General features: G+C 41.2%; 1 protein-coding gene across 6 annotated transcripts in view; it reads left to right on the forward strand.

Moving 5' to 3' along the window:
- The first annotated feature begins 942 nt into the window (after positions 1-942).
- The window catches only part of LOC117457882 (inositol polyphosphate-4-phosphatase type I A-like), a 31696-nt gene continuing 14437 nt past the window's right edge, over positions 943-18201 (forward strand). For 2 of the 6 annotated variants that reach the window (XM_034098140.1, XM_034098175.2), the window contains exons 1-18: positions 943-1181; positions 6423-6467; positions 6636-6754; positions 6963-7079; positions 7333-7412; positions 7692-7803; positions 8252-8342; positions 9679-9826; positions 11784-11914; positions 12049-12153; positions 12657-12765; positions 13321-13338; positions 13913-14096; positions 14208-14423; positions 14841-14982; positions 16186-16323; positions 17161-17193; positions 17938-18110. In XM_034098140.1, coding sequence (XP_033954031.1) covers positions 1076-1181; positions 6423-6467; positions 6636-6754; positions 6963-7079; positions 7333-7412; positions 7692-7803; positions 8252-8342; positions 9679-9826; positions 11784-11914; positions 12049-12153; positions 12657-12765; positions 13321-13338; positions 13913-14096; positions 14208-14423; positions 14841-14982; positions 16186-16323; positions 17161-17193; positions 17938-18110 — 2067 coding nt within the window. In that variant the 5' untranslated portion in view covers positions 943-1075. Of the gene's footprint in view, positions 1182-6422; positions 6468-6635; positions 6755-6962; positions 7080-7332; positions 7413-7691; positions 7804-8251; positions 8343-9678; positions 9827-11783; positions 11915-12048; positions 12154-12656; positions 12766-13320; positions 13339-13909; positions 14097-14207; positions 14424-14840; positions 14983-16185; positions 16324-17160; positions 17194-17937; positions 18111-18201 lie in introns of all 6 variants that reach the window. The other 4 variants (XM_034098163.1, XM_034098169.1, XM_034098147.1 and 1 more) reach the window with 4 other exon arrangements.

Consider the following 18201-nt stretch of genomic DNA (forward strand, 5'->3'; position numbering starts at 1 on the left):
TCACATGGCCTCAAACACTAACCCAGAACCACAAATACAATTAGATCACTGTTTTTAAAAAGGAGAACAAAAATCAAATCAATGTTCTGCTAATTTTGAGAATCACATTGAATGTATGCCAACTCTCTGGCATGAGCTGTTAACAACATTGACCAGAATCTATTCAACACATTTTCTACGATGAAAAGAACACAAATGTACCAAAAATAGACCTATATGTATCTAGACCATTGTCAGATACTGGCCCATTGCCGCAAGTAGGCTAATTGCTCTTCAAAGAATGGGACAGAGGACGAAAGAGTGGGACAGGATGAAGCCTTCATGCCGGTATGGACGGAGACGATTACGATGAAATTGAGCAAAATACATTTAGATTTGGGAATATAAACTGTTTTCTGTTGAAAATAACTGGCAAGGGAGGAAGATGGCGAGAGATGGACGGAAAGACAAAAAATGGCGAAGGACACGAGGAGGCGGAGATGCAGAAACACAAAAAATAATGCGGAGGACCTCAGGAAAAACCTACAGTCTCTTAGCAACATCATGATATGCTGAGAACAAACCGCCACATAAAATGCAAATTCTAAGTTGTATATGGGATGACACACACACACACACACACACACACACACACACACACACACACGGATGCAAATCAACAAACTGCTGAAGCAAGAAACTCTTTTACTTTCTGAACATTGCACGTGCTGATGCTCAGAGCCCTGAAGGAGGCAGAAGAAGCTCAGCATCACACGTGCCCTCTCTTTCACAGTCTATTCATTTTTTAGTTTTTGTTTAACTTCACAACATGTTTAGGTTGCCGAGGGGATCAAGCAAATGTTAACCTAATGGCATCACCTGAAAACCTGCTTGATCGATTTAAAAAAAGAAGAATGTTTGACTTCATGCCGTTTAAATCTAATGTTCTCTCGTATTCATAGAGGAGGACACACTGCTTTCCGGAGCAGCCGTGGATCTGCGCAGGAAGAGGGGCACCTCACATGGGAGTGTGTGACCGTGTGTGTGAGGGTGTGTGTTCAGGCCTCCTGCCGTCGCCCGCTCTTCCCGGACAGGCATGGCGGGGGTCCGGAAGCACGGCTCCAGGACCCAGAGGCCGTGGTCGGTGTACCGGGCCAGCACCTTCGAGCTGTCCAACGAGATGATCGGACTCGCTCTCGCTGGTGAGGAGCAGCATCTCAAAATGAAATTGTGTCAAATATGAAAAACACAAATGTATTTACATTTCTAAATCTAAAGAGAAAAGTAGCACATTCTCCAGGTACATTTTTGTCTTGTGCCTGAAGTCTTATTATATTTTAAATTAGATATATATACGTTTTTACATTTAATTTATGCGTCAACATCTATAAAGTTCATGAACTAATCTGTTTATAGTCACTATCGCTTAATGGCTTGGAGATGTTGTGAAAGGATTATACACACCACTAATAAAACAATACCACAAACTAAACACTATGTAAATGCCTTTGAGAAAACAAAAAAGCCTCATTTCAATTAACTTTCATAATGTAACCCATCTAGGGAAGGCCCGTGTTAAAAAGAGCCTTGCTTTTCTCTCAGCCACTTGCATCGCTACATTTCAAATGACTCAAACGCAGAGTGTTAAACAGGGTTCGTACGGGTGCTTGAAATCCTTGAAAATGCTTGAATTTTGACGTGGTGTTTTCAAGGTTGGGAAAGTGCTTGAATTTTGGGAATGGTGCTTGAAATTGAGATAAAGTGCTTGAAAATGTAAATGCTTTACTTTTACAAAAAATTGCTGTCTGACTGAATAGTTCGCTTTTTAGATTAAAAGAAAAGAATTGCTTCGCTTCTACATAAAACAGCTCCGCGCCGGCCTTCCCGCGCTGTGCGCGCGACCTGCAAGGTGTTTTTGTTTGTGTGAACTGGGCATTCTGATGAGAGTGATATAGATGACAGTGTGCCAGGAGGTTGCTGTTTTAACGAGTGTTGGCTATCCAAAGAAAAATACAAGCCATGGCTAAAACGAGGATCAACAAAACAAATAGCCTCCTGCAAAGGTTGCCAAAAAGATATTCAGTTGTTCTCGATGGGAGAGTCTGCGCTGAAGAGCCACATGAAAGGTAAGCCGTCGTAGAGAATGTTAGGTTTGTTTAAGCTAGTAACGTTAGCGAACTCAATGTGGGATAATTGCTTATGCAGGTGACAATAATTTGGAGGTGCGTATGTCAGTATGTGCAACAGTCACCATGTGTTTCATGTCACACAGAATGATTTTAAAAGCAATGAACAGTATTTTTACTGGTAGTATTTTTCCTGCTCTGTCGAAATCAGTTGCATTGACCCGAAGACACATTTTGAGTTATACACTGTTGGAAAGAGGAGATTCCTAGCTTTCAAACGGAGGAAACATATTTTCGTCTGGGGGAAGCTCGCGTGTGTTTGTGTATTTTTGCATTTGTGTGTATTGTGTGTGTTTCCCGGGGAAAACACTCAGGCGAAACACCGGCTGTTGTTGTGCCTGCTGTGACGTTAAGTTACTCCGTTCTCCGCTTGTAATTATGCCGAAGCTTCAAAGTTGTATTTATCATCTGAATTTGCCGAAACAAGTTTAATATTCTGAAAGCTAAGACTTTGTTTATTTTAAACCAGATGAAAACAAACTGTAACGGACCCTGCCGTGTTATCTATGATTACTATACGCCTTACATTCATAATGTCAGCCGGAGGGAGGGGGAGCAGCGCTACGGAAGAGCAGAGTGGCAAACTTTAGTGGAGTAGAAGTGTAGTACACAGTTGCATAAAATGAAAGTACAAGTATTTTAAAATTGTGCTTAAGTACACAAGTTAACTTGAGTACATTTACTCAGTTAATTTACACCACTATACGCTACTGTATGTCATGTTACTGCCATGAAAGAGGTTAAACAAGTAGATAACTTACATATAGCGACATAACTGAATGACAACTATCATTTTCAGCATCTTACAACAATTTGTGTTAATATGTTATTTAGGAAAGAAGCATCAAGATTGGATGAGAAGACTTCAAACTCCAGGTCCTACATTGGGAGATGTTTTGGATGCAAGCAGCACAGCTACATCCACGTCAGCAGCCAGCAGCGTAGAGAGAGCCAATACAGTGGAAGCCACCAGTGGAGTAGCGACAGGAGTTGCCCCTCTAATATCAGCAGGTTCATCAAATCCAGCCAATTCATCCAGCAAGACCACAGGCACTTTAACATCATGTTTAGCTCTAATCCAACACTCAAAGCAGAAATATGTTGGGCAACAAAAGTTGTAACCAGCCACTATTCATACAAATCATTTTCCAGACAATGTTTCCTGACAGTGATGGAGCGAAGCAGTTCAGTTGTGGGGAGAATAAAGTGGCATATCTCACTACATTTGGGATTGGTCCTCATTTCTCTTCCATAATGAAGGCCAAAGCCAAGAAAGAGTCTGGATATGTTCTTCTGTTCGATGAAAGTCTGAATCGGGAAATGAAGAAAAGCCAGCTTGACATCCACATTAGATTCTGGAATGATAACCAAGTAAACTCAAGGTATCTGACATCGTTTTTCATGGGTCATCACACTGCAGCACAACTATATGAGAAGGTTGAGACAGTGTGTTTGGATATCGGCTTCCAAAACCTGATTTAGCTGTCAACGGACGGCCCAAATGTGAACTGGAAACTCTTCTCCATAGCGCAGCAAAACATTGAAGGACAAACCGGCAAGAAAATGCTAAATGTAGGAAGCTGTGGTTTGCATACACTACACAACTCCTTTAGAGCAGGGTGTGCAGACTGGGAGCTGGGAAATGCTCTGTCAGCCCTTAAATGGCTTTTCAAGGATGTTCCAGCTCGTAGGGAGGACTATACAGAAGTCACTGGTACCTCATCTTTCCCTCTTGACTTCTGTCATCATCGATGGCTTGAAAATGTGGAGGTAGCTGAGCGTGCCTTACAGATGTTGCCTTCTCTAAATATATACATCGATGCTGCCAAAATTAAAACTGTAACAGAACCATCTACTAAGTATTTTAAGACTGCTCAGATGATTGTTGAAGATGAAGTTATACCAGACTGATAAACCGATGCTGCCATTTATGAGTCAGGATCTCTCTAATATACTGAGGAGTCTATTGGAGAAGTTTATCAAGCCCAGTGTCATGAATAATGCAACTACCACAGTCAAGCTTCTGCAAGTTGACTTGACTGACCCAGTCAACCACATGGATGTCACCAAACTGAGAGTGGGATTTGTCACAGAGCGAGGTCTGGTGGAACACATGAAGAAGAACTCAGGTGCTGAGAGGTTGAGGCTGGAGTTCAGACAGAATTGCAAGCTGTTTTTGTTGAAGATGGTCTCCAAGCTTTTTGAAAAGGCTCCACTCAAATATCCCCTTGTAAGAAACTTGTCTGTTCTGGATCCAAGGGTGCTCCTCAAGAGCAAAGAAGTAAGCACACGAAAACTCACAACTGTTCTGCGGCTCCTTGTGGAAACTGGCCGCATTGAAGACAAATGTTGCGATGAGATCATTAGGGAGTTTGGTCACTTCTACGACCACAGCCTGATGTCAGCGTCAGATTCCTTCAGGGACTTCAACCCACAAAGTGGAAGATTGGATTAATTCTACCAGGAGCATTTATCAAACAAAGCAGAGTGTCGTCATCTATGGGAGGTAGTAAAACTCGTCCTGGTCCTTTCACATGGCCAAGCATCCGGTGAGAGAGGGTTTTCAGTTAACAAGGAAGTGATGGTGGAGAACCTCAAAGAGCATCCATTGATTGCTCAGCGGGTCATTAATGACCATGTGCACAGTGTTGGAGGGCTGCTCAACATAGCCTACACCAAAGAGCTGCTCCTCTCTGCAGCATCCGCCAGGCAGAAATATCACATGTACCTTGATGACCAAAGACGTCTAAAGCAAGATGAGAAGAAGACACAGAAGAGGAAAGGAATGATGGAGGAGATAACACAGATACAAGCCAACAAGAAGAGAATGGAGGAAGACATAAGGGTCCTCATGAAGTCTGCTGATCAAAACGCAGAAAAAGCTGAGTCACAAGGACAACTAAGCTTCATCTCCAAGTCCAATGGCCTTCGAAGAGCTGCTAAGGAAAAGGAAAGACATCTGGAGACTTTGGAGAGAGAGCTAACTGATAAACTCAAGGAACTGAAAGACACTCCCTAGTATATAAGCCTTGTTGTCTCTGCTGCAGCTCGCAGCAAACACACACACACACACACACACACACACACACTCACACTCACACTCACACTCACACTCACACCACTGACCCAAAGGACCTTCCCTTAGTCGCCCCCCCCCCCAGCTCGGCCACAGTCCGGCTCTGTAGGCCTTGTAGTGTTGCAGTAGTCAGGAAGGCAGGGAACTAATTGTTACCGTGGCTGTGTAAGATGTCGGTTTGTTCACCTCAATAGATTTCTATGCTGTTTGGTATTAAAAAAAAAAAAAAAAAAAAAAGGACTTTTGTGACGGTGTGTGTCTCCCACTTCCATTTCCTTTCATGTAAATAGTTTAATCCTGTGATTGCTCCTGCATGTTGTGTGAGGATGCATTCAGGGAGTCGTGTGTTCTGCAGACCTGTGGCCTCGCTCTCTTCACACTGTGCTCGGTTGGTCACATTGTATCAAAAGAAAACGTTTGTCCTAACCTTGGAGAGCCGTATGTTTACTGCCAAACTAAAAGGACCTCAAAAATGTTAAAGAATTTATTGAAAAGTTATTTGGCTGATTTTTTTATATTGGCTCAGCCAGGTTATATGGGATGCCCAGTCTACTTACAGATGGGTCACTCATTTTAAAATATTAAATATTATTATAATTATTTTTCTTTAATTTGTCATCCTCGTGTAGAATGCTATCACGAAACACACATTTGGTTGTTTATAGCATAAAGAACATCTGATTTAATGTGAGGTAGGGAAATAATCATTTGAGGATAAGTATGTGCATATACATATGTAATTTACAAGTGCCGCTGTAAGGTGCTTGAAAATGCACCTTGAAAATGCTTGAAAAGTGCTTGAATTTGACTTTGGAAAAGGTGTAAGAACCCTGATTAAAGTTAGGTCACCTCTTGAGCCTCAGAGAACCACCCTGAAGCAGACCATACTGAGTCCAGAGGACGTGATGTAATGTTATATACCTTAACGTATCCCAGTAGATAGTCCAGTTACTTTAAGAGTCTGCGCTGCTTATAGCTCAGAGGAGAATTCTAAACAAATCAAAGTGACGAATCCTTTCTCTTTTCAACATGGTGGTCTAATTGCTATCATCTATGAACCCGTGCTGCAGCGCATTACCTTTAGGGTTCTGTATCAGCAGCTCCTGAGAAGTCTTTAAAAAGTCCCATTTATTTCCAAATGTTATCTTTAATATCTAAAGTTTCGTGACTTTGATTTCCAGGAAACAGTCAGGACCCAGATGAGCCTGTGCTTGAGTTCAGCGTGGGTGAGTACAATTCAAACACGTTTGGTCTTGAATACGATGAGAGCAACTTCCAATCCTCAACATCAAAAGAAGTCGTATAAAGCGCATCGTGTATTTCCTCTGAAAGATGATGGCACACAGTGCAATGGATGTTCACGCCTCGTGGCTCACGCAGTGTTTCTCCTCCAGTGTGCACGGAGCTGCTGACTCCGGCTCTGGACAGAAAACCAAACAGCTTTGTAGCAGTGAGCTGCACCACCCCCCCGCAGGCCTTCTGGACCAAACACGCCCAGACAGAGGTCATAGAGGTCAGACTCTTTGGACGCCTAATCCCCCTTATGTCTTAAAGTCACAGGGATTTGATCCTTTGTGTTTGTTGTTCATAACCCGGCAGGATACAAACATTTCTAGCATACGCAGTTGAATAAAAAGTCATATTCCGAAGGGATTTGAAAATGAACTTTGAATGAAAGTGAGGGTTTAGTAATGCTGATGTGTTGCTGCCTCGCTCCGCAGGGCACCAGTAACCCCATCTTCCTCAGCAGCATCGCCTTCTTCCAGGAGTCCAACATCAACCAGCAGACGCAGGTGAAACTCGCCGTGTACGACGTGAAGGACCGCTCGCAGGGCACGGTACGAAGAGGCAGCTCTTTACTCACATGGACCTTACATGTAATGTTTAACAATGGGAAAGACTTTCAGACAGAAGTGTCATAGGAATCAACAACTCTGATGTGTTGCTACACAATACAAATGTTAGTACAGTTTATGCTCAGCAAAATGATACAATAACTTGTCCGTTTTCTGGAGGTCAAACTAGTTTAGACGAGATAAGGAAACATCTGAATATGAACATATGAATAATGTTTGTTTTCTGGCTCGTCAGATGTACATGCTGGGCTCGGCACTTTTTCCTGTTAAGGAGATGTTGCAAGAGAAGACCCACAGGTTACAGCTGGAACTGAGGTAACACACGCACACACACACACACACACACACACACACACACTGACATTGAAACTGTTATTTGATTCATCATTTAGTCAGTACAAATGTATTCTCCAAATCTACTTGTTTTGGTTCTTCTGCTTTATATCCTTGTTGATTTATTATCTTAGTTTTCTTCCCCTTTTTTTCGCATATCATAGAGTAAACAATTCATTATTTAAATTAATTTACAAAAAGCTAGAAGTACTTTTATCTCATTTCTATCCATACACATTGTACCGGTGTTTGATTGGACAGATCAGCGGAGAACGAGCGTGTGGGGAACATCACCGTGGCTGCCTGGCAGATGGAGGACCGAGCAGACCAGAGGGTGTCGACCGGCTGGCTGCCAGACGGCATCAACGGGCGGGTGAGGGACACGGGCCTCCTGGAGCATCCGGTTAAACATTTCAATTCTGTATTTAAAGAAAAACATTGTCATCTGTTGAGGGTAAATATCAGAGAAACACTCATCGTTAAACCTCAGCTGGATTCACTTCTGACTGCTGGCCCCATATGCCTGAAACACAACAGACCAGATGACGTATCTCCGGCAGTTGATGGCCATCGTCTCTCGACTAATGTGACAAATGTGATTCCCGTTTGTCTGTGTTTATGTGTAGCGCCTTAGAATTCAACAAAAGACACTTAGCCTGGTATATGTCGTGATGAAGTTGTCACACAGCCCCACAGGGCAGAGAAAGGACGTGTGTGTGTGTGGATGAGGTGTGTGAGTGTAGGCCTAAAGGCTGATACAGGTGTTTGGTGACTCTGTGTAACACCTGGTCATGTGTGTGTGTCATGTGTGTGTCCTGCAGACGGTGCTGCCGGTCGATGAGAGCCTCACAGAGTCCATGGGAGTCAGAATCAAGTACGCCTCGCTATGCAAAGACCCCCTGCTGCGCTCAGGTATGACACTTTTCTATTTTCATCCACGTGGATCTTATGCGGTGATTGTGCTCACAAATGTAGGATTGTGTTGTTTAGGTTTAATAAAACATTTGGATACAGAATTTGCTTTATGCATTCCCAAGCCTGAGAGTTTGTGAATTCTCCAACTTCCCCCTTAAAAGAAAAAAATGATTTATTTCCTCTAACAATTACAAATAAAACAAAAACACTATACCTCTTTCCATCTTTATTCCTACTACTAGTCTATTCCATATTTTAAATACCCATTTGGGTCTAAATATTTCAGCGAGTTTACAAAAAAGCATCACAATAATTTCTGAAATATATAGACACGAATGAGTAATAAAACATATGGAATAGAATAGGAGGGATGAAACCCTCTCTAATGGTCTCACATGCAGAGCACACAGTGACATGTGTTCTTTTAACCCATCCAGCACCAGGAGTCTAGCACTAGGAGCAGTGGGCAGCTATTATACAGCGCCCGGGGAGCAATGGGAGTGAGGGGGGAAAGGGGGGTGTCCGGTGCCTTGCTCAAGGGCACCACGGCAGGGCAGGAGGTGAACTGGGACCTCTCCAAGTAGCAGTCCACACTCCATATTTAGGTCTGGTCGGGGACTTGAACCGGCGACCCTACGGCTCACAGTCCAGGCCCCTACTGACTGAGCCACTGCCGGATAAACTAGTTGTAGAAACTTCAGACATTTGGTAAAACATTAGTTGAAAACAAATAATAATTATGACCCAAACGTTTTAAAAAGAGGAAAAATGACTATAAATGTTATTTCCTCACAGACGAGAGGACCGCTATAACAACATCCAAGCAATAATCCCCAAAGTCATGTATTTTGAAAAAGGACCTTAAATCTGTATTTAGCGAAGGTTTCATTTGTACGATCCCACACTGTGTAGAAATCGGAACACTAAAATATAGATGAGTATACATAGTATTCCCTGTCTTCCTGTCCTCCACCTCTGTCGCCTGCATGGCTCCTTGCTTACCGATCCATCAGACCGATCCTGTTATCCAGCTGAAATATATTGATTGTCTCCAGTGAGTGGGACAGATCTGTTTACCTCGGAGATAGATTGCACATCCAAGAATAACACTAATGTGAAATGTCTGAGAGGGTACAATAACATAAGTATCGGATCTGTTTTGGTGCGTGTGTTGGTTCCATCTAAAACGTGTTTAAAGGAGAGCAGCTCTGTTAATAAACACATATTATTGAATCTAAAGATAACATATATGTCAGTCTGCGGAACTAGAACAATATCATAAGAAGAGTCATCGTAATCTATTCAACGCTAATTTAATTTCCAATGTTTTCAGTGTTTGGAGGCACGATGTCCAGGATGTACCGCTTCCCCTCGACCGATGGGAACCACCTCCGGGTGCTGGAGCAAATGGCAGAGAGCGTCCTCTCGTTAAACATCCCCCGACAGTTTGTCAAGCTGCTGCTGGAGGAGGACGCAGCCAGGTACTAACACACATGTACATGTCTAAACAATTAACTCAGGGCTACGTTGTTGGCAAGGATATTCCATTTACTGTCACCAGAAAAACAAAGGCAAGTTTATTTATAGAGCACATTTCAAAAACAAGGTGCTTTACAATAAAGCCTTTGACAACAGAAACGCATTATAAGATGACCCCTAGATGCATAAGTGGGTATTTTCTGACCCGGTGAGGTGGTTTTCTTGAAGTATCTTTGTAATTACCTTTTTTTTATCATTTCATATTCCAGCTATTCCTCAAAAAACCTCTTTTGGATATCATGCCATTCAAATTTTAAATTTACATTTTAAGAAATTGTAGTTTTTGTTTTACTACCCCAAGCTTCCACAATTGGGTCAAAAATGACCCGCATGCATTTTCTATGGAATTCTTTTTTTTTCAAAATGTAAAAAAAAATTCTAAACTTCTAAATAGTGAAAAATTAAATATAAAATATTTCTAGTGTGAACCAAAATATAATACTAAATATTATAAAAGTGATTTTTCTTAACCAAAATGACAAAAATGGCATAAAAACACATTATTCTAATACGGGTCCTTTTTGAGCCACTTATGGAAGAGTGTGGTCCCTCTAAGGGTTAAAACATTCAAGAGTCATTCAAAAGCCAATCAAATAAAAAAAAATAGCTAAAAATGAATAAAACGGGTAGAAAATACCAGAAAGGGTTTCCGTACAGTGTAAGATATGATTTGATATAAAACATTCCTTAGTGTTGATTTTATAAAGAGGTAATAATAATTTGTTATATTTATTATAGCGCTTTTGCAGAGCTCAAAGCGCTTTACAAATACACATTACACACATATCAGACATGTAACGGTCGTGTACTGTGGACTAGGGCTGCTCAATTAATCGTATTTTAATCTCGATAACGATTATGGCTTGCAACGATTACGAAAACAACGTAATCGAAATAAAACGATTATTTTATTATTATTACTTTATTTTTTTTTGTTGGTTTTTCAGTTGAATTATACTTAACTGTTAACTTACTGTTCAAATAGTTTTTCTCCAATAAATTGATGTTTTCAAAGTAAATGGATAATCGTTTTTGATAATTGTGATGTCAATTATTGACCCAAATAATCGAGATTATGATTTTTGCCATAATCGAGCAGCCCTAGTCTTCAGTACAGGTGGCTTGTCGCCTGCCTGCGCTCATCTCTGAAACCAGACCATGTAAACAGGCTGGTGTTTCTAGCAACACATCTTTAAGAGATGACATGAGCAGCCCTACCAGCATTTGCCATGGTGGCCTACATTTTTTTATTTGGCCTTAAATTGTAGTTCAACATTTATTTCCTGTTACTTCTGGACCATGACGGTTGGCCAGCCTTCAACGTTTAACTGAGTGGAATATGTGTTACCAAAATGTTGGCTATATGTTAAGGAGTTTTCAGTTTGTGACAGTGCACTGCAACATGTTTGTTGATATTTATTATTTTGATATTATTTATTTAAATGTAAACATGAATGTATAATTTATTTTATTTTGTATTGGTATTTCAGTTGATTACCCTGAACGTATAATTCAACAGTTCAAATTATTATTTGTTTTAAAGTACAATAAATGGATGTTTTCAAAGTCAATGAATAATAGCATTTAATAATCGCAATTACAATTATTGACCCAAATAATCGAGATTATGATTTTTGCCATAATCGAGCAGCCCTACTGTGGACCATACCCACAGGAGTAAATGCAGGTGAAGTGTCTTGCCCAAGGACACAACAGCTTTACAGACGCAGCGGCGGGTTTCAAACTGGTGCAACAGACCTGCAGTTTTCTTCGATCGTGTTCCAGATATAGAAACTCTAAGTGAAAAGCAGAAACAAGCCAGAGAAGATCTGTCATGTTTGCTTGAAAAAGAGTCATTTGAAATGCATCTTCAGAAGTCTCATATCACTTGCTCTGCAGGGTGTGTGAGCTGGAGGAGCTGGGAGAGCTGTCCCCCTGCTGGGAGAATCTTCGGAGACAGATTGTCTCTCAGTACCAGTCCATAATACTCGCGTACCAGGAAACACTGTCGGACCTCAACAACTACAGAGGTTAGGTTACTTCTTCGTAGCCTTTGATAAAAACAGTAATAATATCATTTTAAAACAAGCTACAGCTATTTCCCTGATCTGTTCGCCACATATCATTCTTTTTGTGTGTACCCATCCTCTGTTGTCTACGTCAGGTCCCTCGTTCAAAGCCAGCAACCTGAAGGCGGAGAGGAAGCTCGAGTTCATGCCAACCAACCTCCACGTTCAGAGGATGAGGGTGCAGGATCAGCTGGGCTTCGGTGAGACCTAAATCCCCCATGATGACATGGAGAAGCAAATCTAAAAACCAGCATCACAAAACATAAATCACAACCTTATCTATTGCTAAGCAGGTTCACGCCCACAATGCATTTAGTTTGGTGGATCATTTACTATTTGTCTTTATTCATATTTATATACCAATGTGTACATTGTATTTCACACATTTGTATTGACAGTTTTGAATGTCATGTGTTTTTGTATAATGTGCACATTTGTAATTGTACTTAACTTCCTATGTTTGTGTTAACATTTTTACTCTATTTATTTTATATTTGATTGCATATTTTTTACTATTTCATGTTTTTTTTATTGTACATTTTTACTTTGGCTCATATGCTTATATTTTTATTCCATTTTCTGTTTATATTTTTACTTTACAGTGCAGCTGTATTAATACTACATAAATAAAGAGCCATTTTTACACAAAATAAATGACTAAATATGTATTTAAGATATTAATAAAACCTAATTTCCTCTCCAGAACACACGTACGATGTGATAACGATCGGAGCGCCGGCGGCTCACTGCCAGGGTTTTAAAAACAGCGGTTTGAGGAAACTCGTCCAGAGGTTTGAGGAGGCCAAGAAACAGTAAGTTTGGGGGGAAAGAGTTAAAAATGTACCAATATTGAACATTTATTAGAAAAATAAAACTCATTTGCATGTTTTTTTCCCTTAATCGCAATGATTTCCTCTCTTATTCTATTCTTTTACTTAAATATTTTATAAACATTTGCTCCATGATGAATTATTTTGTGTGAATGATGTATCTTGTGTTGATTTGGCTACCCTGGAGTTCTTCACATACAAAAACCCCACAAATGCATTGTTTCTTCAACTATTGCATTATTCATTAGGGCGGTGGTGGCGAAGTCGATAGGGACTTGGCTTGGGAACTGGAAGGTCACCAGTTCAAGTCCCCGAAAGACCAAGTGCTACCGAGGTGTCCCTGAGCAAGGCACCGTTCCCCACATTGCTCCCTGGGCGCCGTTCAAAATGGCTGCCCACTGCTCCTAACACTAGGATGGGTCAAATGCAGAGAAATAATTTCCCCATGAGGGATTAATAAAAAGTTCATCTTAATCATCTTAATTCATTTCATTTGGCTTCCTCTTAATTTTCTTTTTGTTACTTTTCATTGATCAGCGTATTTGAGGAGGAATGGTGAGTTGTTGCGTTGCTTGTTCTCATTTGTTTGTGTCTCACTGCTTTGCACCAACACAACAAACACATTCACTGTGTATGAAACAAAGTCTCATAATTGTCGAACCTTTTGGAGGAACCGTCCGTAGGTTTAAACTGAATGAATGTGATCTGCACATAAGAATGTCACGTGATGCATTTGGCATTAGCGGTATTGAAAGTAGCTCCAATGTATGTTGCAATGCACACTGGGACATGTTGTAACACAGGACACAACGTTTGTTGAAAGAACGCTCATTTTATAAATTCAGAAAACATAAAGCCAACATCAAAGCATTAATACAAATGGTCTATCTGAATTTATAAATTGAAAGGAATCACCCTAGTCTCGTTTATTGCAATGTAATGTCTCTGTGTTAATCTGAAGTCTGTACTTAAGCCACCATAGCATGTGCATGCTAATGCTATGTTGTTAGTTTAAAGGGCATTTGTGTTAGTCAACAGTCCACTGTTTACAGTTTATAGAGGAGGGTCATCAGCATACTTGGGAAAAGCCATTCTGCTAAAAAACACGTGTCTTTGTTTTCTTAAGCAGCGCCCTCTCCAGCTCGCAATCCATCGTCTACATTCCCCAGGACATAGTCAGAGCCAAAGAGATCATCGCCCACATCAACACGCTGAAGACGCAGGTCAGCTACTACGCAGAGAGGCTGTCCCGAGCCGCAAAAGACCGATCTGCCAGCGGACTGCAGAGGACGCTCGCTATTCTGGCTGATAAGGTACTTTACAACATCTGTCATTCATGAGCACTTAAAGGAACACTTAAACATCATCAATATCACTCGCCTTGTGGTGCCATCTATTCCCATTATATTGTCTTTCCCAATCAGACACGTCAGTTGGTGACCGTCTGCGACTGTAAGCTGCTGGCTTCAGCCATTCAGGCCCTGAACGCAGCGCGGCCCGAGTACATCGCCTCCAAAGCGTCACCCTCCGCCGACTCGGAACAAGTAGTCCTGCGCAACGACCAGGACACGCTGCTCGCCAAGTGGAGTGGCAGCAACAGCCGCTCCTCGCTGCACGTGGACTGGCATGAAGAGGAGTGGGTGAGTTCATTAGGAATCACCACAACCAAAGGATTTATTTTTACATGTTATTCACATAACAGTCACTTAATGAGTATCTTCATTTGTCAATGCACATATTTGTTTTCATCCAATATCCATGTATTGGGTTTAAAAACATGTATTGTAAACGACTTTTATAACACAAAAAGAAAGTATGAACTATTAAACATAGTTGTAAATGTGACATCATTAGTTCAAACCCCCGATGTTTTGCCCAGGCAAAAGCTCTAGGCTTGCTTTACATAAAATCTTAGTCCGGCAAAAATGGAGACGTGCTCCGTGATTTGCATAATGATGCGATTCATCTCATCGCTCATGCATGGTGTAATTACTCCATTAGCCTTTCTGCACAGCTCTGAAAAATGGATGACGATGCTCTTGTCCGTCCCGTCTCAGGAGAAGGTTTGGGTGAATGTGGATAAATCTCTGGAGTGCATCATCCAGCGCGTGGACAAGCTGCTGCAGAAGGAGAGGAGGCCGAGCGTCGGCAGTCAGGACGGTACACACACTGAGCTGCATGCTGGGGCCAGCAAGAAAGGTAACACACACCCTCAATGTCCTTTTTCTATTTGTGTAGTAATTCAGCTTTTAGGCTGAAAAATATTTTGCATGGTTTTATGACAATCTTATCCTTATAGGTAAAATCTCTCTCTTTTTTTGGAGATTCCTTTGCTTTATGGTTTGATTATGCAACAAAAAGTATATTTAAAAATAAATTCTGATTAGCAATGCACCACTTAAAGGTTTTATGCAAGCCAAACTATTATCTAAAGTCATTAAAGTTTGTATTTTATTCGCATTTGTTTTATTTTGCTTGCTCAGTAATATGTTTTATTTGTAATAATGTGTGATCCTATTGTTAACATAAATCAAGTAAGTAAAAAAAGAACAAAATAGCTCAAAGATTAATTAAACAACACATTATCAAAAAAAGTTTAAAAAATAAAAATGTATATTATGGCGCATTTCCTCTACAGCGCGGTTGAAGCGTGCCGTGCCCGGCCCGTTTTTGGTTGCGTTTCCACTCGGCGTAGTTCCGGCTAACGGGTACTTTTTCACAGTTTTCTGGCTCTCCAAAATCGAGGTTCTTTCCGGGCCAACAACCGGGCTGAGTATGCTAAACTAGTGAGAGAATCGCTGGCAACTAAAACAAAATGAACATATTTGACTGTGATTTAATTGTAATACACGTTTCAAAATGATGCCGAAGTAACAACACACTGATACCGGTTAGTAAAAACCATGAATTAATGCCGCAGACAGACGGCAGAGAAACACCCTTTAAAATGCGTGTTTTCCGAATGGAGATCGGCTAAGCTAACGCAGTATATGCTCCGACCGTCCACACTCACAACAACGGCCGACAGACATAAATAAACCAGCGACTGCATTCGCCATGACACAGGCAGTCTGTGGTTTGTACTTGTTTAACTTTTGTCTAGTTTCTGAACTGATATGAGGAGCTGTGAGCTCTGAGGGCTAACAGCTAACGGCTGGTGTTGGTTTTGTGTTTCGCATTGAAGATGACGTCACGGCTCCGCCTACACTGCGTTACTATAGTTACTGCCCAGTTCCTAAACTGTAATGGAAACGCAGCATAAAGTGAGCCTGGCCTAACGAGGCCTAACTATACCGTACTAAGCCGTGCGAGGCCCTGCAGTGGAAATGCGCCATTAGTGATTCACAATAATTCAATATAATAAGAGTATAAATTGACATCAATGTGTATGGCTGTGAAAAGATGAAGGAAAAAGAGCTTTCTGGATCAACCCAGGAAGTTTATCAGAGGAATCTCCTTCATTACCATCTTCATCATCCTCATCATCACCTCCACCAACCTCCTCCTCTCTGCCCGCCCTCTCCTCTGCACAAGACTCCTGTAGGTTCATTTCCTCTCTTATTAAAAATGTTAGTTTTTCTTCCTTTGTCAACACTTTTTCATTTCAGGATTCTTAAATACATTTTCTTTACTTCCGGGTATTTTTCTAGTTCTTCATCTGTTGGCTATCATGAGAGAAAACTGTCGAATGTGAAGTTTAAGTTTGTGTGCAGTCTTTGTTGTTGTCTCTTTGGTTTGTCCACACTGTGGCAGCATCTCTGTAGCTCTAAGCAGAGCGCGTTTCCTCTCTGGCTTTGCTTCTGTTAGTGCGGCTCCATGCGGTTAGCTCTGAGATAATGTTGTACTGAACCAGGGTCACATCTCCATCCACACGTTCACATCAAAGTGGTGCTGGCTATTGAATAAGCAGACATGGATAAGGTATTCAGGTCTTTTTTTAAGGATGGCAACTGATGCCACTGTAAAGTCAAGTCCTTCATTGGAAATGTTTCTTAAGCAAAAGTATGTTATTATAATCGGGAAAGTACCTCAAGCATTTTAAGTCAAAGTACACAATGCAGAATACTGTTTTAATTGGATGATGTGAAATCTTTGTTATTCTTGCACACGCCTCAATTTCTAAAGTATCTTCAGATAAAAACATTCAATGCTTTCCCTCCTAAATGTTGTGGAGTAGAAGTAAAGTAACTGAATTACATTACTTGATTAAATATTGTACTTGGTAACAGTTGCACCTTATTTTTAATAATTAGAACAAATCCAGCTTAAAAAAATGTAGGCTGAATGTTGTTGTATCGATCTCTGACCCTGGTTTTGTGTGTGTGTGTGTGTGTGTGTGTGTGGCGCTAATCATGCATGTTGCACCTCCGTCCCCAGATGGACCGCCCTGTGCGGAGGAGGCGTACCCAGGTAAGAGCTGCTGTCCGTGCCATGCTTCTCTGCGTCTTTACCCACTCTCCAAGACTCTGGTTTAATATTTGAGTATCAGATTAAGGGCACGGTCATTTTTCTTCTTGAGTTGTCTTGTTAATATGTTTTTACAAGGTATTTCAGAAACAATACCAATCTAATTGTATAGTTTGATTGCTGTAAATGCAACCAGTTCCTTTCTATGCCAATTTCTTTGTTCAACATGTTCCCGTCACACAATCAAATAAGGCATTCTACCCAGAAAACCCCTTGAGGATTACATGATGTAACTGCTACGAGACAACACACGTATTGGGGTATATTAGGAAGACACCACATTATGTTCTGTTGGAAAAAGCAAAGAACTTCAGACTGGAGCTTAATAGTGAAATATTTAAGTAACTACTTGACTTTTTGCTTTAATTGAGCTCAAATGGACTCTTCTTTTGAAATATGGTTGTGGTAGCTTGTTGTATTTGTGTGTCAATGTCCATTTGGCATATGTACGGCATTTAAATTCTCCCAGTTCCGTATAAAGAAAGAGACGAAGTGCTTCTGCTTTTCCTGTTGCTTCCCTGTTTCATTTGTTTTCTGTTTCTGTCTTAACAGCCCCTAAAAGATCTTATAAGAACTTTATTTGAAATGATTCACACTTAATATCACATCTCCATTAAAGTCAGATTGCATTGTGTTTCGTCTAACCTCTGTAATGTATTTACGCCCACGCTCTCTGTCTGTTTCCAGGCGAGTGGAGCGAGGCGCTGTACCCGCTCCTCACCACGCTCACCGAGTGCGTCGCCATGATGAGCGACAAGGCCAAGAAGTCCATGGTGTTCCTCCTGATGCAGGACAGCGCCCCCACGATAGCCATGGACCTGTCGCTGCAGTACCGCCGCGACGTCGTCTTCTGCCAGACGGTCAGCACTAACACACGCCCAAGAGATCTTACACACACACACACACACACACACACACACACACACACACACACACACACACACACACACA

Source organism: Pseudochaenichthys georgianus, chromosome 2, assembly GCF_902827115.2.
Source record: "Pseudochaenichthys georgianus chromosome 2, fPseGeo1.2, whole genome shotgun sequence".
NCBI lineage: Eukaryota > Metazoa > Chordata > Actinopteri > Perciformes > Channichthyidae > Pseudochaenichthys > Pseudochaenichthys georgianus.